At 39.2% G+C, this 26,236-nt stretch overlaps 1 protein-coding gene across 1 annotated transcript; it reads left to right on the top strand.

Annotated features, from left to right (window-relative positions):
* Positions 1–6,134: 6,134 nt before the first annotated feature.
* LOC100654856 (sulfotransferase 2A1-like) lies at positions 6,135–25,869 on the top strand. Its single transcript, XM_003406635.3, has 6 exons — positions 6,135–6,349; positions 8,255–8,463; positions 15,794–15,920; positions 19,067–19,161; positions 20,403–20,583; positions 25,435–25,869. Exons 1-6 carry the CDS (start codon positions 6,214–6,216, stop codon positions 25,548–25,550), a joined length of 864 nt encoding a protein of 287 aa, XP_003406683.1. The 5' UTR covers positions 6,135–6,213; the 3' UTR covers positions 25,551–25,869.
* Positions 25,870–26,236: the final 367 nt, after the last annotated feature.

Raw genomic sequence — 26,236 nt, 5'->3', positions numbered from 1 at the left:
CTCTCTCTGTCAGGACTGGAGGAAGGTCCTTGTCCTCAAACTTCCCCTGATGGAGGAGCTTCTCAAGTGCTGAGGCCCTGTGTCCAAAGGATGCACTTTGCTCCTGGTACTGCTTTCTTGGTGGTATGAGGTCCCCAAGTCTCTGCTTGCTTCCCTTTTCTTTTATCTCTTGATAGATAAAAGGTGGTGGAGGCCACACCCCAGGGAAAATCCCTTTACATTGGATCAGGGATGTGGCCTGAGCAAGAGTATTGCATCCCACCCTAATCCTCTTTAAGCACGGGGAGATATTACAACACATAGGAAAATCACAAAATGGAGGACAATCACACATGGCCCAACCAAGTTGACACATATTTTTGGGGGACACAATTCAATCCATTACAGTAGGAGACTTCAGCTCCACTCCTGGTGAAGGATAGAACATCTAGAAAGAAACTCAACAAGGATACAGACGATCTAAAGGCCACAATCAGCCAACTTGAACTCATAGACATCTATAGAACACTCCATCCAACAGCTGTGAAGTACACATTCTTTTCCAACACACATGGAACTTTCTCCAGAATAGATCACATCTTAGGCCACAGAGCAACCCTCAACAAAATCCAAAACATTGAGATAGTACAAAGTATTTTCTCTGACCACAATGCCATCAAAGTAGAAATTAACAACAGGAAGTGCAAGGGGAAAAAAAAAATCAATTACATGGAAACTGAATAACACCCTGGGTAAAAGAAGAAATCAGAGATGGAATCAAAAAATTCCTAAAATCAAATGAGAATGAAAACACATCATATCAAAACCTTCGGGACACAGCAAAGGCAGTGCTCAGAGATCAACTTATAGCAATATATGCACACACCAAAAAAGAAGAAAGAGACAAAATAAAAACATTAGCTACACAATTCAAACAAATAGAAAGAGAACAGCAAAAGAATCCCACAACCAACAGAAGAAAGGAAGCAATAAAGAGCACAGCAGCAATAAATCAAATAGAAAAACAGTAGAAAGAATTAACAAAACCAAAAGCTGGTTCTTTGAAAGGATCAACGAATTTGAAAAACCTCTGGCCAAATTGACAAAAGAAAAACAGGAAAGGACACAAATAACCCAAATAAGAAATGAAATGCGGGACATTACAACAGACCCAACGCAAGTAAAAAGGATCATAACAGAGTATTATGAAAAACTATACTCCAACAAATTTGAAAACCTAGAAGAAATGGGCAAAGTTCTAGAAATACACTACCTACCCGAGCTAACACAAAGTGATGCTGAAAATCTCAACAGAACCATAACAAGAGATTCAAAAGATAATTAAAAAAAGACTCCCAACCAAAAAAAAAAAAAAACATGGCCCAGATGGCTTCACTAGGGAATTTTAACATACATTCAGAGAAAAGCTTACGCCAGTATTACTCAAATTATTTCAGAACAGAGAAAATGAAGGGATACTTCCGAATTCATTCTATGAAGCCAACATAAACCTGATACCAAAAACAGGCAAAGACACCATAAGAAAAGAAAATTACAGACTGATATATATAGATACAAAAATTCTCAACAAAACTCTAGCCAATATAATTCAGTATCATATAAAAAAAATAATAATACACCATGACAAGTAGGATTCATACCCATATGCAAGAACGGTTCAACATTAGAAAATCAATTTAAATAATCCACAACACAAATAAAATAAAAGAGTCACATAATCATCTCTATCAATTCAGAAAAGGCATTCAACAAAGTCCAACACCCATTTCTGATAATAGTTCTCCATAAAATAGGTAAAAAAAAAAAAAAAAAGAAAAGAAGAAGGGAAATTCCTCAACATAATAAAGGGCATCTATACAAAACCAACAGCCAACATCATTCTTAATGGAGAGAGGCTAAAAACATTCCCCTTGAGAACAGGAACAAGACAAGGATGCCCTTTGTCACTACCCCTATTTAACATCATGCTAGATTTTTTGGGTTTCTAGAGGTTCTAGCTAGAGCAATAAGGCAAGAAAAAGAAATAAAGGGCATCCCAATTGGTAATGAAGAAGTAAAATTGTCCCTATTTGCAGATAATATCATACTATACATAGAAAATCCAAAAGACATCAAAAGAAAACTACTGGAACTAATAGGAATTTTCAGCAGAGCAGGAGGATACAAGAAAAACATACAAAAATCAGTTGGATTCCTATACATCGATAAAGAGAACAAAGAAAAGGAAATCAGGAAAACAATACCATTTATAACAGCCCCCCCTCCCCCGCCGCAAAATAAAATACTTAGGAATAAATATAACCAGGGATGCAAAAGACCTATACAAAGAAAACTACAAAACACTACTGCAAGAAATCAAAAGAGATCTACATAAACAGAAAAACATACCATGTTCATGGATAGGTAGACTCAACACTGTGAAAATGACAATTCTAACCAAAGCGATCCTGACCCAAATACCAACAGCATTCTTTAAATAGAAGGAAAACTAATCATTAACTTTAAATGGAAAGGAAAGAGGCCCCGGATAAGTAAAGCACTATTGAAGAAGGAGAATAAAGTAGGAGGACTCACACTACCTGACCTCAGAACCTACTATACAGCTACAGTAGTCACAACAGCCTGGTACTGGTGCAACAACAGGTACATTGACCAATGTAACAGAGTTGAGAACCCAGATGTAAATCCACCCACCTATGGTCACCTGGGGAAACCCTGGTAGCGAAGTGGTTAAGTGCTATGGCTGCTAACCAAAGGGTTGGCAGTTCAAATCTGCCAAGTGCTCCTTGGGAACTCTCTGGGGCAGTTCTACCCTGTCCTGTAGGGACGCTATGACTCGGAATCAACTCGATGACACTGGGTTTGGTTTTGGGTTTTATGGTCACCCGATCTTCAACAAGGGCCCAAAGTCCATCGAATGGGGAAAAGACAGTCTTTTGAACAAATGGTGCTGGCAAAACAGGATGTCCATCTGCAAAAAATGAAATGAGACCCATACCTCACACCATACACAAAAACTAACTCAAAATGGATGAAAAACTCAAATATAAAACCAAAAACTATAAAGATAATAGAAAAAAAATAAGAGCGATGCTAGAGGCCCTAATACACGACATAAATAGGATACAAACCGTAACTAACAATAGATAAGCTAAATAACTTGGATTTTCTAAAAATTAAACACTTATGCTCATCAAAAAACTTCACCAAAAGAGTAAAAAAAGAACCTAGAGACTTGGGGGGAAAAACTGGCTATGATATATCCCACAAAAGTCTAATTTCTAAAATCTATAGGAAAACCCAACACCTCTACAACAAAAAGACAATCCAATTAAAAAATGGGAAAAGGATATGAGCACACACTATAACAAAGAAGATATTCAGGTGGCTAACAGACACATGAAGAAATGCTCATGATCACTAGCCATTAGAGAAATGCAAATCAAAACCACAATGAGATACCGTCTCACCCTGACATTACTGGCACAAATCAAAAACAGTTAATTACGAATATTGGGGAGAGAACGGGGAGATTAAAAGTCTTACGCACTGCTGGCAGGAATGCAAAATGGTACAACCATTTTGGAAAATGATACAGCTCTTCCTTAGAAAGCTAGAAATAAAAATACCATTTGCTCTAGCGATCCCACTCCTAGGAATATATCCTAGAGAGTTAAGAACTGTCACACGAAAAGATATATGCACACCCATGTTCATTGCAGCATTATTCACAATAGCAAAAAGATAGAAACAATCTAGATGCCCATCAAGAGACGAATGGATAAACAAACTGTAGTACATACACACAATGGAGTACTAGGCAAAGATAAAGAACCATCATGAATCTGCAAAGAATCTCACAACATAGATGAATCTGGACGGCATTAGCTAAGTGTAATAAGTCAATCACAAAAGGACAAATATCGTATGAGACCAGCACTATAAAAACTTGTGAAAAGTTTTACACACAAAAAGAAACAATCTTTGATGGCTACAAGGGAGGGGATGAATGGGGATGGAAAAACTTTAAATAGACAGGATAAGCGGTAACATTGGTGAAGGGTAAGACAGTACACAATTCTGGGGAAAACAGCACAACTTGTACAAGGCAAGGTCATGAATGCTCCATAGACAAACCCACACTCCCTGAGGGACTAAATTACTGGGCTTAGGGCTGTAGGGGCTGTGGTCTCAGGCACACCTAGCTCAAATGGAATAACATAGTTTATAAAGAAAATGTTCTACATTCTACTTTGATGAGTAGCACCTGGGGTCTTAAAAGCCTGTGAGCGGCCATCTAAGATACTCCACTGGTCTCACCCCTGCAGGAACAAGGGAGAATGAAGAAAACTAAAGACACAGACAGAACAAGGGGATACTGAGTGGTTTAAAGTCAGGAAAGGTGTGCATCAGGGTTGTATCTTTTCACTATACCTATTCAATCTGTATGCCGAGCAAATAATCCGAGAAGCTTGACTATGTGAAGAAGAATGGGGCATCAGGATTGAAGGAAGACTCGTTAACAACCTGCGTTATGCAGATGACACAACCTTGTTTGCTGAAAGTGAAGAGCACTTGAAGCACTTACTAATGAAGATCAAAGACCACAGCCTTCAGTATGGATTACACTTCTACATAAAGAAAACAAAAATCCTCACAACTGGACCAATAAGCAACATCATGATAAACAGAAAAAAATTGAAGTTGTCAAGGATCTCATTTTACTTGAACTCACAATCAACATCCACGGAAGCAGCAGTCAAGAAATCAAAGGACACATTGCATTGGGCAAATCTGCTGCCAAAAACCTCTCTAAAGTGTTGAAAAGCCAAGACGTCACCTTGAAGACTAGGGTGTGCCTGACCCAAGCCATGGTATTTTCAATCGCATCATATGCATGTGAAAGCTGGACAATAAATAAGACTGAAGAAGAACTGATGCCTTCGAGTGCTGGCGAAGAGTATTGAATATACCATGGACTGCCAAAAGAACAAACCAATCTGTCTTGGAAGAAGTATGGTGAGAATGCTCCTTAAAAGAAAGGATGGCGAGACTGTGTCTTACATACCTTGGACATGTTGTCAGGAGGGATCAGTCCCTGGAGAAGGACATTATGCTTGGTAAAGTACAGGGTGAGCGGAAGAGAGGAAGACCCTCAGTGAGGTGGATTGACACAGTGGCTGCAACAATGGGCTCAAGCATAACGATTGTTGAGGGTGGCGCAGGACCAGGCAGTGTTTTATTCCGTGGTACATAGGAAAAAAAAAAAAAAATTTTTTTTTTTTTCTTTTTACATAGGGTCGCTATGAGCCAGAACCAACTCAACGGCACCAAACAACGACAACAAAGATACAAGGGAAAGATTGGTCCAAAGTACTAGTGGACCACAACTACCATGGCCTCCACCAGGCTGAATCCAGTACAACTAGATGGTGCCCAGCTATCACCACTGACTGCTCTGACAGGGATCACAATAGAGGGTTCTGGACAGAGCTGGAGAAAAATGTAGAACAAAATTCTAACTCACAAAAAAAGACCAGACTTACTGGCCTGACAGAGACAGAAGAAATCTCGATTATGGCCCCCCAGTCACCCTTTAGCTCAGTTATGAAGTCACTCCTGAGGTTCACCGTTCACCCAAAGATTAGACAGGCCCATAAAACAAAATGAGACTAAGAGGGCACGCCAGCCCAAGGGCAAGGGCTAGAAGGCCAGAGGTGAAAGGAAAGCTGGTAATAGGGAAATGAGAGTGTTGACATGTCAGGGGATTGTTAACCAATGTCATAAAACAATATGTGTACTAACTGTTTAATGAGAAGCTATACTGTTCTGTACACCTTCATCTGAAGTACAATAAAAAAATAAATAAATGAAAGAGAACAGTCGTGATTTCTAAATCCCCTTTAATTTGAAAGGTTGTTAAGAATTCTTTGTTCTGCTTGTTTATTAACTTTCTAGGGCCACTCTCCCCTGCAAGTACACCCATGTGCCCTAGAAAGTTCTCTATTAGCTAATGATTATTCAAACTAAATTCACCCTCCTATATTTACAGCTGTGACCTCTAGGCCCCAAGTAATCTGTCCCAATCCATCTATCCTTTGCACGCTGGTCTTGCTTTAAGACTTCCTCTCTCAGTACCAGCAAACAGACACACTCCCTCTAAAGCTGAGGGGACTGGAACAACCTGGTGAAGCTTGATAGGTGGCTTTTGGGATGGCTTCTGATTATTTGTGGTTTGAAGGCATTCCTTTCCCCCAAGTGGAATACAGAATTGAAAATCTGAGATCTGTCAGAGATGAATTTGTGGTGAGGGATGAAGATGTCATTACACTGTCTTACCCAAAGTCAGGTAAGGAGGCGGGATCTGAAATTCGGGAAGGCTGTGGAATGAGGGAAGCCCTGGTGGCGCAGTGGTTAAGCATTCAGCTGCTAAACAAAAGGCTGGAAGTTCCACCAGCTGGTCCCTGGAAACCCCATCAGGCAGTTATACTCTCTCCTATAGCATCACTATGAGTCGCTATCGACTTGTTGGCACTGGGTTTGAGTTTTTGTTTGTTTGTTTTGGTGGAATGAGATTATCAATTGAGTGGCTTCTCTGTGCCTCACACTTGCCTATGTTTTGGCAACTAGACTGGTGTCCTACTGAATTTTATAGTCTGAGAGAGGGATTAAGGCACACAACGATCATTTAAAGGGATGTGACCACTGAGGCGTTGTAGAGATTGACCACTGAGGCATTGTAGAGATTAAGGGGCCCTTTTTTTAAAGAAGAAAATACTAGTGTAGATTTTGATGATCACGTGGGGGCTGATTAGAGAGACAGATTACTGAAGAAGTAGTGGAAAGAAAGAAGCATCTATTCTGAGATGCTAAAAATCAATGTGAGAGTGTCAGGTGAAGAGGAAACAGGGCAGGGCTGGTTACATGTGTGAAGATCTAGAGTTAAAAAATACTGAAGCATTCTCAAAGACCTGAAGAAACATGGATGTTTGTGCAATTAGGAAATTATCCCAAAGGCAACAGAAATCTACTGAAAAGACTGAAATGGAGAAGTGACAGAAGCATATTCTTATAGATCACTAGTAGTCTCTCTAAGGAGTCCTGGCAGTGCAACAGATAAGTGCTCGGCTGCTAACTGAAACGTCAGTGGTTCAAAACTGCAAGTGCTCCACGGGAGAAAGACCTGGCAGTCTGCGCTTGTGAAGATTACAGCCTAGGAAACCGTATTACAGTTCTACTCAGCTTTACAAGGTCACTATAAGTCAAAATTGTCCTGATGGCACACAGAAACAATAGGACCTCTCTAGAGGCAATGGTAGTTGAGTGTAGCATTCTTGCCTTCCATGTGGGAGACCTGGGTTCAATTCGTGGAAAATGCACTTCACACACAGCCACCATATGTATTTCAGGGGAGGTTTGTGTGTTGCTGTGATGCTAAACAGATTTCAGTGGGCCTTCCTGAGCAAGACAGATAGGAAGAAAGGCCTGGTGATACACTTCTGAAAATCAGACAATGAAAATGCTATGAATCACAATGATCCATTCCACAACCAGCCTTGGGGATGGCACTTCCTTCCATTGTGCATGGGGCTCTCATAAGTCAGGGGCTGACTCGAGAGCAGCTAAAAACAACAACCGAAAGTGCCATAGAAAACTACAAAACTAGTAAAAACATGTGAGGCAATAACTTTCAGGACAGAGTTCAAAAGTGGTCATACAAGGCAAAGATTTATGAGCAGAGGCAACCGAGAATGTCTGTGAGTCCACTTTCCTTTCCTGCTCTCTTTGTAGGGATGGCTTCGGTGGGTGGGGATACACTGGCATGAAAGATGGTAGAGCTTTTATGACTGATGGGATTTTGAACATCCAAGGAAGTGTTCTTCCTTGACAATTTTCTCTCCCCATTACCTACTGGAACCCAAGACAGGCAAGGTGGATGTACGGGGTTGAATGAATCGTTAAGGGTCAAATGTTGAATATCCAACGAGGAAGTCGGAAGTAGATTGAGCAGTAGAAACCAGAGTACTAGGAAGTCAAAAGAACTTCCTGCTCACGGAGATCAAAAGAACAGATGTCTCAAGAATGAAGAATTATTCTTATACTGCGAAGGAAAGAAGCAAGAGGAGGAATGAAAATCTCAATGGGATTTATGGTCACGGACATCATGGTAAAATAGCAAAGTGCCTTTAATATGTACTGGTATGGTCACTACCCAGATCAAAGAAGGTGACTGCTATTTTCCTTCCTTGCCCAGGAACCCACTGGGTGATAGAGATCATCAGTATGATCCACTCCAAAGGAGATTCCAGTTGGGTCCAATCTGTTCCCAACTGGGACCGTTCACCATGGATAGAATCAACAGCTGGGTATGAACGTCTAAAGAATCAGAAAGGACCACGACTCTTCACCTCCCACCTCCCCATTCAATTATTTCCCAAGTCATTCTTCAACTCCAAGGCCAAGGTGAGTTACTAATGACAACAACACAATTGAACACTTCTCTGGCTCTCTGATTTCTACAGTTTTTTGAAAAGAGTTAAAATGTGATTCATTTGAATGAACATATTAGAAAACAGTAGTCCAAGCTACATCATAATATACTACATAATCTCCTTGGAGTTGCTCCAGAAAATAGTCTTCGTTAGTTAAATAAATCCCTTCCTCACCCCATTCTGAAACATTTACAGTGAGCTCCCCATGGGAGAAGCTCCTGAATTATACATCAACACCTACAATTCAGAGGAATTTTGGGTTTGGCACTCACATTAGAAACCCAATTGGGTTTCTTTAATCTATGCATGGCGTGTCTTTCCACCTGGCTCTGTTGAATAATTTCAGGAGTTCTAAAGTAAAGCTCTAACACTGAGTGTCCCCAGGGCTAAAAACGTGAATTTTCACTCTTCTTAGATTATACTTTAAGTCAAATGACACCAAACACATTATCCAAACTGCATAAAACCCATCAAATCATCAAATGTGATGTGGTAGCAGAAGGATTATCAAAATATCCTAGTGTTACAACGTGTTATACGGTACTAGTGTAATTAGCATAGCGGTATTTCTGCTCGTCTCCTTGCTTACTATCTGGTTTGTTTATTGGGCTGTGATCTCCATGGCTATGGAGACTATGTTTAATTTGTTACATTTTACCATTTTACACTGTTATGGCATGAGTAATACTTGGTGCGTAATAGAGACTTAAAAAATAGTGATCATTAAAATATAAATGATAAAAAAAGGTAGCCAAAGACCAAATTAAAAAAACCAAATTTGTTGTCACTGAGTTGATTCCAACTCATGGTGACCCAATGTGTTACAGAGTAGAACTGTGCCATGTAGTTTTCTTGGCTGTAATCTTTACGGAATCAGATTGCCAGGCCTTTCTTCTGTGTCACTGCTGGGTGGGTTCAAACCACCAACCTTTAAGTTAGTAGTCATGAAAATGTCGCTTTCTCCTGAATATATGAAAAAAAAAACAAAACCACAAAACAAAAACTTCTCAACAGAGCACATAAGGCACGTAAGCTAAGAGACACTTCTGCTTGCCTTATGCTCTGTACCCTCATTGACCTTTTCCACAAACATTTACTCAGGACTGAGTGTTGACTTATTTCCAATGCCCATTGCAAACAACTTCTAATCACACTCATATTCAATCCTCACAATAGCAAAACCACATCTACATTATGACAAAAAGGTTGCTGCAATTTTAATAAGTAGATTCATTATGTTATTTAAAGTGTTCAAACATCTTATGTGTTTTGTATTATATATGTGTAAACATCTTATATATGCTCTATAAGTATATACTCATATGTACAACATAAATATATATTCCTATAGTATATATGGAGCCCTGTTGGTGCAGCGGTTAAGAGCTAGTTTGCGAAACAAAAGGTTGGCATTTCAAATCTACCAGCTGCTCCTTCGAAACCCTATGGTGCAGTTCTACTGTGTCCTATAGAATTGGAATTGACTCGACGCAATGGGTTTTTTTATAGTTTACATAGAGCCCTGGTGGTGCAGTGGTTAAAATCTTAGGCTGCTAATCGAAAGGTCAGCAGTTTGAATCTACCAGCCATTCCTTGGAAACCCTCTGGAGCAGTTCTACTCTGTCCTGTAGGGTCGCTATGAGTCAGAGTCGACTCGACAGCAAAGGGCTCTTTTTTTTTAACAGTATACAAAGTATCCCATATATTTGTGTGCCTACTTCATTACGTTACAATACAATATGTATAGCACATATGCCAAATATTATATGTACCATATATAATTATATGTACTATGTAAAAATATATTACAGTATAGATGTGCTCAAGTTTATACAGATATATAAGTATGCCCACCACTTATCTTTCAGTTTGTCATACTGTGGTGGCTTGCATGTTGCTGTGATGCTGAAAGCTGTACCACCAGCATTTCAAATACCAGCAGGGTAACCCGTGGTGGACAGATTTCGGTGGAGCTTCCAGATTAAGGCAGACTAGAAAGAAGGACCTGGTGATCAACTTATGAAAAAAAAATTGACCAATGAAAACTTTGTGGATAGCAATGAAACATTGTCTCATACAGTATAAGCCCCTCAGGTTGGAAGGCACTGAAAAAACAACTGGGGAAGAGCTGCCTCCTCAAAGTAGAGTCAACCTTGATGACGTGAGTGGAGTCAAGCTTTATGGACCTTCACTTGCTGATGTGGCAAGACTCAAAATGAGAAGAAACAACTGCAAACATCCATTAGTAATTGGAACACGGAATGTACAAAGTATGAATCAAGGAAAACTGGAAGTTGTCCAAAATGAAAAAAATGCTTGAAGGGCAATATTCTAGGTGTTAAGTAGCTAAAATGCAGTGGTATTGGCCATTTTCAGTGGAAAAATCATATAGTCTTCAATGTCAAAAATAACACATTGAAGCGGTATGGTCTTGCATTCACCTTCAAAAAGAATATCAAGGTCTATCCGGAAACACAACACTGTCAGTGATAGGATAATATTCATACACATACAAGGAAGACCAGTTAATATGACTATTATTCAAATTTACACACAACCACTAATGCCAAAGATGAAGAAACTGAAGATTTTTACAAACTTCTGGAGTCTGAAATTGCTCAAATATGCAATCGAGATATATTGATAATTACTGCTGATTGTAATGTTAAAGTTGGAAACAAAGAAGAAGTGTCGGTGGTTGGAAAATATGGCCTTGGCGACAGAATTGACGATGAAAATTGCATGATAGAATTTTGCAAGACCAATGGATTGTTCATTGCAAATACCTTTTCCAACAACATAAATGGCAACTACACACGTGGCCCTCACCAGATGGAAAACATAGGAATCAAATCAACTAAATCTGGGGAAAGACACGGTGGAGGAAAAACTCAATATTATCAGTCGGATCAAGGCTTAGGGGCCAACTGCAAAAGAGACCATCAATTGCTCATATAAAAATTCAAGTTGAAGAAAAGTAAAAGAAGTCCACAAGAGCCAAAGTATAATCTTGAGTATCCCCTTTGAATTTAAAGACCATCTCAAAAACAGATGTGATGAATTAGATAGTAGACAAGAACTATTTTAGGTGAAAGGAAAGATAGGAGAGGTCAGCATAACTGGACTAAACCAAAAGCAAAGAAGTTTCCTGAATAAAGTGAATGCTTCGAAGGCCAGCGTAGCAGGGGCAGGGGTCTGGGGACCATGGTTTCAGGGGACATCTAGGTAAATTGGCATAATAAAATCTATTAAGAAAACATTCTGCATCCCACTTCGGAGAGTGGCATCTGGGGTCTTAAATGCTAGCAAGCGGCCATCTAAGATATATCAATTGGTCTCAACCCACCTAGAGCAAAGGAGAATGAAGAACACCAAAGACACAAGGTAGTTATGAGCCCAAGAGACAGAGAGGGCCACATAAACCAGAGACTACATCAGGCTGAAACCAGAAGAACTAGATGGTGCCCTGCTACAACTGATGGCTACCCTGACAAGGGACACAACAGAGAACCCCTGACAGAGCAGGAGAGCAGTGGGATGCAGACCTCAAATTCTCATAAAAAGACCAGACTTAATGGTCTGACTGAGACTAGAAGGTCATGGTCCCCAGACCTTCTGTTAGCCCAAGACAGGAAACATTCCCAGAGCCAATTCTTCAGACAGGGATTGGACCGGACTATGGGATAGAAAATTATACCGGTGAGGAGCAAGCTTCTTGGATCAAGTAGACACATGAAACTACATGGGCAGCTCCTGTCTGGAGGGAAGATGAGAGGGCAGAGGGGGTCAGGAACTGGCCAAATGGACATGAAAATAGACAGTAGAGAGAAGGAGTGTGCTGTCTCATTAGGGGGAGAGCAACTAGGAGTATATAGCAAGGAGTATATTAATTTTTGTATGAGAGACTGACTTGATTTGTAAACTCTCACTTAAAACAAGAAAGAAAGAAAAGACCAAAATAGGTGTCACAAGAGACTCTGAAACTTGCTCTTGAACCTAGAGATATTCAGCCCTGTCAGGACACAGCATGTGATCAGGAACCATATGGTACTGAAAAAAGAAGTCCAAGCTGCACTGACGGCATTGGTGAAAAACAAGGCCCCAGGAATTGACGTAAATAACAATTGAGATGTTTCAACAAATGGATGCAGCACTGGAAGTACTCATTCATCTATGCCAAGAAATTTGGAAGAGAGCTGCCTGGACAACCGACTGGAAGAGATCTATATTTATGCCCACTCCAAAGAAAGGTGATCCAACCAAATGCAGAAATTATCGACCAATATCACTAATATCACAGGCAAGTAAAATCTTGCTGAAGATCATTCGAAAGTGGTTGCAGCAGTACATTGACAGGGAAATGCCAGAAATTTAAGCTGGCTTCAGAAGAAGACATGGAACCAGGGATATTATTGCTAATGTCACATGTATCCTGGATGAAACAGAGAATATTGGAAAGATGTTTACCTGTGTTTTATTGACTATGCAAAGGCATTCGACTGTGTGAATCGTAACAAATTATGGATAACATTTCAAAGAATGGGAAACCCAGAATATTTAATTGTGCACATGAGGAATCTGTATATAGATCAAAAGGCAGTTGTTTAAACAGAAAAGGGGGATACTGCATGGTTTAAAGTCAGGAAAGGTGTGCATCAATGTTGTATCCTTTCACCAAACGTATTCAATCTGTATGCTGGGCAAAAAATCCAGGAAGAGGAATGTGGCACCACGATTGGAGGACGACTTACCAACAATCTGTGTTATGCAGATGATACAACCTTGCTTGCTGAAAGCGAAGAGGACTTGAAGCATTTACTAAAGAACATCAAAGACTACAGTCTTCCGTGTGGATTACATTTCAACATGAAAAAAAAAAAAATCCTCACAACTGGACCAATAAGTAACATCATGATAAACAAAGAAAAGATTAAAGTTGTCAAGGATTTCATTTTTTTTGGATCCACAATCAACATTCATGGAAGGAGCAGTCAAGAAATCAGTGTACTATATTGGGTAAATGTGCTGCAAAAGACCTCTTGAAAGTGTTAAAAAGCAAAGAAGTCACTTTGAGGACTAAGGTGCACCTAACTCAAGCTATGGTATTTTCAATTGCCTCATATACATGCAAGGAAACCCTGGTGGCGTGGTGGTTAAGTGCTATGGTTGCTAACCAAAGGGTCGGCAGTTCAAATCCATGAGGCGCTCCTTGGAAACTTTGCGGGGCAGTTCTACTCTCTCCTATAGGGTCACTATGAGTCGGAATACACTCGACGGCACTGGGTTTGGTTTTGTTTTTATATGCATGCAAAAGCTGGACAATTAAAGAGTAAGATGGAAGAAAAACTAGTACATTTGAATTATGCCATTGGCAAAGAATATTGAATATACCATGGACTGCCAGAAGAAAGAACAAGTCTGTCTTGGAGGAAGTACAGCCAGATGCTCCTGATAAGCAAGGATGTTGAGACTTCCTCTCAAGTACTTTGGACATGTTATCAGGAGGGACCAGTCCTAGGAGAAGGACATCATACTTGGTAAAGTAGAAGCCAGTGAGAAGAGGAAGTCCCTCAATGAAATAGACTGACACAGTGGCTGAAACAAGCGGCTCAAACATAGCAAGGACTGTGAGCATGGTGCAGGACCAGGCAGCTTTGGTTCTGTTGTGCATGGGGTCGCTATAAGTCAGAACCAGCTCAAGGTCACTGTCTTAGTTATCTAGTGCTGCTATAACAGAAATACCACAAGTGGATGGCTTTAACAAAGAGAAATTTATTTTCTCAGAGTCCAGTAGGCTAGAAGTCCAAATTCAGGGTGCCAGCTCCAGGGGAAGGCTTTCTTTCTCTGTCAGCTCTGAGAAAGGTCCTCCTTATCAATCTTCCCCTAGTCTAGGAGCTAGATGAACCCCAGGTCCAAAAGACACACTCTGCTCCTGGTGCTGCTTTCTTGGTGGTGTGAGGTCCTCCTGTCTCTCTACTCGATTCTCTCTTTTATATTTCAAAAGAGATTAGCTCAAAACACAATCCTATCTTGTAGATTGAGTCCTGCCTCATTAACATAACTTCTGCCTAGTAGGATTTACAACACATAGGAAAATCACATCAGTTGACAAAATGGTGGACAATCACACAATACTGGGAATCATAGCCTAGCCAAATTGATGCATTTATTTTTGAGGGGCACAATTCAATCCATGACAGGCACCTAACAACAACAAATATATTGTAAGCATAATAAATATTTATTGTATTGTATAATAAAGATAGGAACCACTGGGCAGTACAATTGGCTAGGTGCTCAACTACTAACTGAAAGGTTGGTGGTTCAACCTCCACCAGAGGTGCCTCAGAGTAAGGCCTGGTAATCTGCTTGTGAAAGGTCACAGACTTGAAAACTCTGTGTAGGGCAGATCTACTCTGACACACTTGGGAATGCCATGAATGGGCGTCTATTCAAAGGCAACTATTTTCCTGTTTATAGATAGAAAACTAACACTTGGCTTAATTTATCTTGAGAAACGCTGAAGCTTATTTTCTCTCTGGGTGTTTCATAATCTACAGCAGCATAATAAAGTACTTTAGATCATTGTTTGAATTTGATAATGAAACCTCTATATACTGTTGACCATGAATATCTGTCTGACTAGTGCTTTGGAAATGATTATCTAGTAGAGATTCCTAGGCAAAGAAACTGAGAACTGGAGTATAAAATGCCTGGAATGTCAACAACAGAGTCCCAACAAAACTCAGATCTTCTGATACATCTCCTATTAAGAAAACAAAACAGTTTCATTCCAGTTGATTCTAACTCATGACAATCCCATATGTATCATATTAGAATTGTACTCCACAGATATTCAATGGCTGATTTTTCGGAAGTAGATCACCAGGTCTTCCTCCTGAGACACCTCTGGGTGGGCTCAAACCACCAATCTTTTGGGTAACAGCCAAGGGCTTACCTGTCTGTACCACCCAGAGACTCCACACACCTCCACGGGCTGCTTAAACAATGGCGCCGAATGTAATGACATAATTTTCCTTCTAAAACACTTCAGAACATCTCCTTGCCATGTATCCTCATATCCATGAAGACAGAAACAATCCCTGTCCTGCTCACCAGTCCATCTCCAGTGTCTAAGACAACGTCTGGCACTTTGTGTTTTTTCAAGCAAATGAATGGAAGAAGACAGAATTGCAGCCAAACGCTTTGATGGAAGGTGGCTTTTTCTCTATTTGCAAAAAAATTCATGAGAAAGGGTAATGGATGCATTTATTTTTCATTATCTTTTTTTCCCATCTCAGGCTATTTATATCAACAGAAATCCCAGAGATGTTATTACTTCTGGTTTTTATTACTGGAGAACAATTAAACATGTAAGAAATCCAGACACGTTTGAACAATTCTTTGAATGGTTTCTTCAGGGAAATGGTGAGTCTGACTCAGTTACGGAATCTAGATGGAATGATGGAGTTCCTGCCCCTCACCTCCAGGTCTTATAATTCCATGGTTTAAACAACCAAATTGCCATCCAAACCAAGTTTTTGGTTGTTGTTGTTGATAGTTGCCAGCTAGTTGGTTCCAGCTCACGGTGACCTTATGTATAACAGAACAAAATGTTGCCCAATCCAGTGCCATCTTCATGATTGTTGATATGTTTCAGCCCATTGTTGCATATTTTATGTCAATCCATTCCACTGAGTGTTTTCCTTGATTTTGCTGGGAAACTTTATCAAATATGGTGTACTTTCCTAGCAATTGGTCTTTCCTGATAACACATCAAAAATAAGGAAGCCGAAGTCTCCATCATGGCTAGTAAAGAGAATTCTGGCAGTATTTCCTTCAAGACAAATTTGTTCAATCGTCTGGAAGTCCATGGTATATTCGGTAATCTTCACCAACACCAAAATATCAATGTGTCAGTTCTTTTTCAGTCTTCCTACTTCATTGTCCAGCTCTCACATACATATGAGGCAATTGAACATACCATGACTTGAGTCACCTTAGTCATCAAAGTGACACCTTTATTTTTTAACACATTAAAGAGGTCTTTTACAGCATATTTGCCCAATGTAATACATCGTTTGATATTGTGACCACTGTTAATGGATGTTGATTTTTTATCCAGGTAGAATGAAATCCATGACAACTTCAATTTCATCTCCATTTATCATGATGTGGTTTATTGGTCCAGTTGCAAGGATTTTTGTTTCCTTGATGTAGAGGTGTAATCCATACTTACGGCTGTAGTCTCTGACTTTTCATCAATAGGTGCTTCAAGTTGTCTTCATTTTCAGCAAGCAATGAGAAATCAGATTCCTGAATACCCCAATATTTTTATTCTATCTTCCTTAAGCTCAGAGGCTCCTCTCATTCAGTCAAGAAACAAAGAATATTTTAGAATTTATTAACATTCCTAATGTTGAGCATAAAATGGAATACTTATTACTTTTCTATTGCTGCTGTAACAAGTTTCTACAAATATAGCGATATAAAACAGCACAAATTTATATCTTACAGTTCCAGAGGTCAGAAGTCTCAATGGTTCTTATGGGCTAAAATCAAGGTGTTGACAGAGCTCCATTCTTTTCAGGAGACTCTGAGGAAGAATCTGTTTCTTGGCTTTTTTTTCACCTTCTAGAGGCTGAACTATATGAACAAGGAATCAGTATTGGAAGAAGACTCATTAACAACCTGAGATATGCAGATAACACAACCTTCCTTGCGGAAAGTGAAGATGACTTGAAGCACTTACTGGTGAGCCTCAAATACTACAGCCTTCAGTATGAATTACACCTCAACAAAGAAAACAAAAATTCTCACAACTGGACAAATAAGCAACATCATAATAAACAGGACAAATATTGAAGTTGTCAAGGATTTCATTTTACTTGGATCAGCAATTAATGCCCATAGGAGGAGAAGTCAAAACATCAAATGATGCATTGCTTTGGGTAAAACTGCTACAAAAAGACCCCTTTAAAAGGTTGGAAAGCAAAGATGTCACTTTAATGACTAAGAGTGCACCTGACCCAAGCTATGTTTTTCAAAAACCTCATATACATAAGAAATCTGGACAATGAAAGAGGAAGACAGAATAAGAATTGAAGCATTTGAACGTTGGCGTTGGTGAAGAATATTGAATATATCATGGACTGTCTTGGAGGAAAAGCAGCTGGAATTCTCCTTAAAATCAAGGATGGTTAGACTTGGTCTAGCCCACTTTTGACACATTTTCAGAGAAGGACATCATGCTTGGTAGAGGGATAACCTCCATAAGCTGTATTAACATGGTGACTGCAACAATGCGTTCAAACATACCTACTATTGTGAGGATGGCACAGGACTGGGAAAGTTTAATTCTATTTTATGGGCTCTCTATGAGTCAGAGGTGATTCAGTGGCACTTAATAACAGAGGATGCCCACATTTCTTGGCTCGTGGCCACATCACTTTAAACTCTGCTTTCATAGATATGAGTCCTTCTCTAACTCTGACACTCCTTCCTCTCTCCTGCAAAGACCGTTGTGATTACATTGGGCCCACAAAGATAGCCCAGATTATATCCCAGTCTCAATACCTTTAACTTAATTATGTCTACAAAGTCCTTATTGTCAAGAAAGGTAACATTTTCACATGTCCATCTTATCTTCATTCTCCTACTTATGTAGGACATGCCTTACTTGTTTAATGTGGGTTACAACATGAACATCTTTAGGAGGCCGTCATTCTACCTGCCACAGCTAGTATCCAAAACCTTTGAACTACATTCTGGTGGTGAAACTGTGGGTAGACAGGTATGCTCACATGTTGGTTGTGGGAATACAAAATTAGAACAAGCCATTATAGATAATTTTTCAAAATATAACAAATGTGCATTTCCAATTACATGCATAATTCCAATTTCTACAGTGGAGATAAGTTCATTTGCAGAAATGCAAGTACATAGATAAATAGATGTACAAGATTATTCAAAGCAGCCTCCTTTATAACATGGAAAAATTCAGAAAAAAATGCAAATTCTCCACCAACAATATAATGAAATATTATCCAGCTTAAAAATTAAAGAATATTGCCATGCTATTAAGAGTGACCTCTATAATTCATTGTAGAGCTAAAAGTAAAGATTGAAAAAAAGTGCGTACATTGTGCTACCAATGAACCGAGATGGGTAACAGGCATAGGAACAGCTTGAGGAGTGAAGAACAGAAACAACCACAGCCGGGGGATGGATGAGTAGGGAATTCTCAAGAAAAGACCCCAAAATAGATTGATATCAAGCTTAGTGGTTCCTTTTGGTAATTCAATTCTCTCCAAATTCTCAAATATCATTTCTTACTCATGTAGATGTGAAACTCTTCTTAAATAGTTATATGGTGTCAAGAGTTTTGCCATAGACATGGTGATTGCAGAAACCTATTTTTGATGAAATTGGGGAAAAGGAAAAGACTTTCCATAACTTCACTCATTTAATCTCCAAATACTTATGACATGCAAACAATAAGTACAAGATGTACACACAATTTAGCACACATCTGTGACCCAAACAGCCACCTTTTCTCCCCACTTCTCTTTCAGTGACATTTGGATCATGGTTTGACCATATCAATGGCTGGCTGCAAATGAGAGGAAAAGAGAATTTTATGATAATATCATATGAGGAGCTGCATCAGGTAACCAAATAATTCACTCTCTCTCACACCAGTTCATAGTAACATAATTTCCTTCCGTGCTTTTATTTTTCCTTCTCCATTTTTTTTTATTATTGTGGTGAAAATATACACAACAAAACCTTCACCAATTTAATAATTCCTACATGTATAATTCATTATTATCGTTGGCATTCAAGTTGTACAATGTTTGTCACTGTCTTTTTCCAAATCATTTCACCACCTTTAAAAAATTCAATGTCCTTAAGCTAATCCCCCCTTTTCCCCTCCATTCCACTCCTTCTAACCACTAATAATCTTTGGCTTCTGTATATTTCCTTATTTCTTATACATGAGATCATACAGTATTAGTCCTTTTGCAACTGATTTATTTCACTCAGCATAAGGTTTGCAAGGCTCATCCATGTTGTGGCATGCATCAGGACTTCATTTCTCCATATGCCCGAGTAGTATTCCATTGGTACATGTATGGATTACATTGTGTTTACCCATTAACATGACCCCCAGTACCCTTTTAATCAGGGTTATCCCAGTGACCAAATGAAATAGGGTTATTTTCCCCTTATCTTCATCCTCCTACTTATGTAGGACATGCCTTACTTGTTTAAAGTCCTCAATATTTTCATTTTTTTTGGACATGTAATCAACAAGAAAGGACTTGATGACATTTGCATTTCCTGGGAGCTATGAATGTTTAAAAAAATATGCTACTGTCGAATTGACTCCAATTCATGGCAACCCCATGCACTACAGAGTAAAACTGTGCTCCATATCATTTTCTTGCCCATAATATTTACAATGCAGATTGTCAGGCCTTTCTTCCACAGTGCCACTGAGTGGATTTCAACTGCCAACCTTCGTATTTGTGGTCAATCTCAACATGTTTGCTCCACCCAGGGACCTCTCAGTGTCTGGGGTCTTTCTGAAGATTACCTTGGCAAATTCTAGGTCCATTCATCCAATTTCTGAAGTGTCCTGGACTCAGTTATACAGATGATAAATATGGATCGTGGCATATTTTATATATTGGTGATCTCCATTTCTCCTTTTCATTGCTTCCAAATATCCAATTTATTTTTTATCCAATTTTGATCACTTTCCAGATGAGTACAATCAACTCATTCTCTCCCTGTCATTCCTCATTTTTCCTCCTACTGATCTTTATTCCCCCCTGACTTTGCTTGTCTTCTTTCTTCCTCATATACTGTACTTTCATGTCCTCTCTCTTGTGTTTCTTATTCTAGGACATAAGAGCCAGTGTAGAGAAGATCAGCCAGTTCTTGGGCAAGAAGCTAGGCCCTGAAGAATTCGACTCAGTCCTCAAAAACGTATCCTTTGAGGTCATGAAAAATAATAAAATGAGCAATTTTTCCCTAGCACCAGATAGCTTCGTGGATCACAGCAAAGGAAAATTGATGAGAAAAGGTAAGAGAGAGTTTTCTGACTACAGAACATGAAAGAAATGGACAAGGGATAACCTTACTTCTTTAAATGCACTAACACATTGGGCAAGGGAAGTGTTTGGATCTTTGAAATCATGTGTCACCTGAACTCTGAAAGTTGAAGGAATGAGTTGGGATATTTATAAACTTAGAAAGAAACTTATGAAAGGGAAGCCCAGTTGAAGAATAATATCTCTCTTGGGGTAATTATCTAGCTTCTAGCTATTTTCAAGGAGTCCCTGGGTGGCACAAATGGTTAAGGGCTCAACTACTAGCCAAACACTGGTGGTTTGAGTCCACCCAAAGAAGGCTGAGAAGGAAGGCTTGTCTATATGATTCCAAAAGGTCACAGCCATGAAAACCCTATGGAACAGTTCTATTCTGTCACATGTGTCCCTATGAGTCAAAATCACTCTGTGGCTCTGTTATGGATTGAACTGTGTCCCCAAATATTTGTGTGTCAACTTGGCTAGTCCATGATTCCCAATATTGTGGGATTGTCCACCATTTTGTCATCCAATGTGACTTTCCTAAGTATTGTAAATCCTACCTCTACAATGTTAATGAGGTGGGATTAGTGACAGTTATGTTAATAAGGCAGGACTCAATCTACAAGGTTAGGTTTTCTTAAATCCATCTCTTTTGAGATATAAAAGACAGAAGTGAGCAGGGAGACAGGGGACCTCATTACTAGCAAGAAAGAAGGGCCAGGGGAAGATTGATAACAATGACCTTCCCCCAGAGCCAAAAGAGAGAGAAAGCCTTCCCTGGAGCTGGCACCCTGAATTGGGACCTCTACCCTCTTGGGCTGTGAGACAATAAATTTCTCTTTGTTAAGGCTATCCATTTGTGGCATTTGTTATAGCAGCACTAGAGAACTAAGGAAGCATTGGTGGCACAGTGGTTAAGAGATATGGCTGCTAACCAAAAGTTCACTAGTTCAAGCACACCAGCCACTGCTTAGAAACACTTTGGGGCAGTACTACTCTGTCCTATAGGGTCACTATGAGTCAGAATGGACTCAACAGCAATGGATTTGGTTTTTTTTTTTTTTTTAGATAACTAAGAAAACCACCTAACAACAGGCACTTATAAAGAACCATGAGTGTTGCAGACAGTTTGCACTTAATTACTAATGAAAAGTTTGGCTGTTAGAGCCAAACTAACAGTGCCATGGAATAAAGGCCTGGTGATCTGCTTCCCTAAAGATTACAGCCAAGAAAACCCTACGGAAGAGTTGTACTCTGTAATACAGGCAGTCACCATGATTTGAAGTCTACTAAATAGCTATGGGTTGGGTTACAATTGGTAAGCCCTTATAAGGATCTTGGCTTCTATTCCTCATAAGGTAGAAGGCATTGGGAAATTTGGAGCAACCAGGATGTACCTAGGCTTAAGTTTCCAAAGAATTAATCCATGGCATTAAGAGCACATTGTATTACAATTCCAAAGAAATAGAATCAGTTAAAACGTTGTTGGAATAACCCACGTGAAAAATAATGATGCCATAAGGGCTAAATGAAGAGGGAATTTCAAGGATTGTTAGGAAGTAATCATTTGTAACACAACATGCTAAAGGTTTAACCTAAACAAGAATCAAAAGTTGACCATTTAATTTAGTGTCACGAGGATTCTTTGTTACATTGACAAGAGCAATTTCAGTGATGGGGACAAAGGCTTAATTGGCATATGCTCAAGGAAAAACTCTGAGCAAAAGAACTACAGACAGAAAGTATAGAGAACTTTTCTTTGAATATTTTCTGGAAAGGAGAATAGAAAAATGGAGCAGTTACTTGAAGAGTATGCAAGACCCAGAGAAACATTGTTTAAATTGGGAGAAGTTCCAGCATTTTTTTACTACCATAAGAAGTTGGCAAAGAATATTGAATATACCGTGGACATGCAGAATAATGAAGAAATCAGTCTTGGAGGAAGTACAGCCAGAATGTTCCTTAGAAGCAAGGATGGACATGTCCTTCGGACATGTCATCAGGAGGGAAGGATCACTGGAAAAAGACATCGTGCTTGGTAAAGTAGAGGGTTATCAAGAAAGAGGAAGACTCCCCAATGAGATAGATGGATGCAATAGCTACAACAGTGGACTCAAACATACCAACTATCGTGAAGATGGTGCAGCACCGAGCAACATTTCCTTCGGTCAAACTTAAAGTCATTATGAGTCAGAGATAACTCAATGCATCTAATGACAACAAGAATGATTTTATAGAGAAGTAAAATGATGCTGGTGATAATGTATGTAATTGTTGGAGCAACATCCTGAGGAAGGGAGAAGAGTAAGATGCAGACCCAAGATGAAGAATTGGCTTAGATAGGAACATGAACAGTTCATCCATAGTAACTGGAAAGGGCGTAGGTAGAAGTACATGAGCAGTTGTACTACCAGGAAATTGCATAACCATCACCATTAACTATTCCCAAATATTTCCATTACCCTTATCAAAAGTTCAGCATTTCCTAAGTATTGTGTCTTATTTTTCTATTTTGTAAATTAAATGTGAATCAAGGTCACCAGCTAAGAGAGAAGATAGATACAAGGTATTGAATGTAAAGCATGAAAATAAGGAATGAATTTTCAGGCAGCATGACTTGGTTTAAGCGGTCATATCTTTAAAGGGAAATAAGGTAACAAGGTTGTCTGTTTTAGCTCCTGTCTTGTTTAGAGTTGGTTTAAAATCTGACGAGTTCTACAGTATGCGAAAGGCACAAGAGAATTTAAAATGAAAGGGAGTGATTACAGTCATTAATTATGTTATTTCAAGATGGATAGTGAATGGTGCAAACAGTTAAGCACTCAAATACTACCCAAAAGTTTGGTGGTTTAAACCCACTGAGAAGCACCTTGAGAGACAAGCTTGGCAATCTGATTACAAACGGTCACAGTCTTTAAAATGCTGTGGAGTAGTTCTACTCAGCACACATGGGGCCGCCATGAGTCCGAATTGACTTGAGTGCAATTAAGAACTACGATGAAGTAAATAACTTCATGAGGAGGAAAAAACAAAAAAACAATTTCTTCTGACTCAATTCCAAGGAAAGAAAGGGAAAGTGAAAATGGAATAGGGTCAATAGATGGTGAGTGCCAATGAAAGTGAAGTATTGAGGAAATTGAATTATCTGTAAATTTAAAACTTTGTATTTGAGAAATGTGGGGTGTATGGAATTGAGATGATGGAGGAAGATTAAAAATTACGTATTACATTATATAGATGTACCTTGAGTTTCAGAAAGATAACTTGAAGCACTTGCTGATGAAGATCAAAGCCTTCTTTATAGAGTACACCTCACCATAAAGAAAACAAAAATCCTAACAACTGAACCAATAAGCATTTAAGCAATAAGATTTACGTTGTCAAGGACTTCGCTTTCCTTGGATCCATAATCCATGCAAATGGAAATCAAACAATGTATTGCTCTGGGAAAATCTGCTGCAAAAACCTCTTTAAAGTGTTAAGAAGCAAAGATGTCACTTCAAATACAAAGGTGTGTCTGATCCAAGCCATGGTATTTTCCATCACTTCATATGCATGCAAAAGCTGGAAAATGAATAAGGAAGACCGAAGAAGAATTGATACCTTTGAATTATGGTGTTGGTGAAGTATACTGAATATATCATAGGCTGCCAGAAGAACAAAAAAAAAAAAAAAAAACTGTCTTGGAAGGACATACAGGATGCACATTACAGGTAGGAAGGAAAGACTTTGTCTCATGTAGTTTGGACATGTGATCAAGAGGCAACAGTCCCTGGAGAAGGACATTATGCTTGTTAAAGTAGAGGATAAGTGAAAAATAGGAAGACCTTCAATGAGATGGATTGACACAGTGGCTGCAACAATGGGCTCAAGCATAGCAACAATTGCAGGGATGGAACAGGACTGGGCAGTGTTTCCTTCTGTGGTAAAGTAGGTTTCTATGAGTCAGAACTAACCGTATGGCATCTAACAAAAATAACAACAAGCCTTGAGTTGAAGTTATTATTGTTGTTATTGTTGCCTTTGTTTGCTTTTGCTTTTTCTATTGTGCAAGTACATAGGTAAAAACAGAACATTTGCTATTTCTACAATCTTCACATTAGTCATAGTCATCATATTGTTCAACCATCAACAATAACCATTCCCAAATTTTTCCAATACCATTAACAGATGCTCAGTGTCCCCTAATCATTGTCTTCCTTTCCCCCTCCCTCCCTCCTAACCCTGCTACCCACTAATAAACTTTGTTCTCTATACACTTTCCTATTCTAGATATCTCATATACTTGCAATCATACAATGTGCTTCATTATTATTCAGTCCTCAGTATATTACTATGAGGCATGTACTAGAAATAGACCAATTTAACAAACAGCAAGCTTAAGGCTCAAATAGATTATGGAGCTAGAAGTCTCAGGTTAAAATCAATGGTTATTTGGTTCCTGACAGGAAATTATAATCATTCTGTTATGTTGTTGTCGCTAGTTGCTGTCAGGTCAGCTTCGACTCATGGCGGTCTTGTGTATAACACAATGAAAAATTGCCCCATCGTGTGTCATCTTCACGATCTTTGCTAAGTTGGAGCCCGTTGTTGCAGCTATGAGTCACTACAACTCACGGGGATTTTCCTTTGTTTTTGCTGACCCTCTATTTTACCAAACATGAAAACCTTTTCTAGCGGTTGGTCTTTCCTGATGACATGTCCAACATAAGTGAGACACATTGCCTGCAATTCCCAGTTCAACGTCATGAAAGAAGGGCAGGATAGTTACAGGAGAAGTTCAAATGAGGTCTTGAGATACCATTTGTAAGAGCTGATGTGTGCTTGTTTTTTGTATTTAATAGGAGTCGTTGGGGACTGGAAACATCACTTCACAGTGGCCCAGAGTGAAACCTTTGATAAAATATACAAAGAGAAGATGGCGGGGCTTCCTCAAGGGCTTTTCCCATGGGAATCGTGACCTAATATTTCTGAGTCTGAGATGAATACTGATTCCCTTCATGCCCTTATGCACAGGCATACTAAGATGTAGCAGAAAATTTGTCATTGTATCCTGGGGACTTTAGCCCAACAGTACAATTACACTTGATAATTGAAACCTAATAGGTACTTTATTAAATTTATGCCATGTCAGCTTCAAAAAATTACTCAATATTTAATACATACAGAAAATAACATTTTAAAACTCACGTAAATTTTACCCAGGCTAAGAAATAAAATCAAATGCTTTGTTTATTTGTGACAGATTGATTAATGCATGAAATGTTTCCTGCATGGTTGCCACTTCTTCTGTAACCATCCCCAATCACAGTTTTGTCTATATTTCCCATAACTAATTACTATTCTGAATTTAGAGAGCATATTTCTGTAGCAGCTATGCTTGGTACTTGGCCCAGATCATCAAACCAGTGTACCTACACTCTAGGTGGACTCCTTTGGTGGCACAAACAGTTAAGCAATTGACTACTAACTGAAAGGTTAATGGTTCAAACCCACCCGGACCACTTCTTGAGACAGGCCTGGCAATCAGCTTCTGAAAGTTCATAGCCTTGAAAACCCCAGCGAGCACAGTTATACTCTGCACACATGGGGTCACCATGTGTTGGAATTGACTTGAGGCAACTGTCAATACCAGGGAGCCTATTA

This window comes from Loxodonta africana, chromosome 11 (assembly GCF_030014295.1).
Source record: "Loxodonta africana isolate mLoxAfr1 chromosome 11, mLoxAfr1.hap2, whole genome shotgun sequence".
Taxonomy (NCBI): Eukaryota; Metazoa; Chordata; class Mammalia; order Proboscidea; family Elephantidae; genus Loxodonta; species Loxodonta africana.
Note: the sequence above shows the minus strand (reverse complement) of the source record. Positions and strands in the feature narration are given on the sequence as shown.

Excerpts from the sequence above, each read along its gene's own strand:
- LOC100654856 (XM_003406635.3), top strand. The coding sequence starts at position 6,214 with ATGGCTTCTGATTATTTGTGGTTTGAAGGCATTCCTTTCCCCCAAGTG. Across the intron at positions 6,350-8,254 it reads ACTGTCTTACCCAAAGTCAG|GAACCCACTGGGTGATAGAG; the intron begins GTAAGGAGGCGG and ends TTCCTTGCCCAG. Across the intron at positions 19,162-20,402 it reads CATATGAGGAGCTGCATCAG|GACATAAGAGCCAGTGTAGA; the intron begins GTAACCAAATAA and ends TTCTTATTCTAG.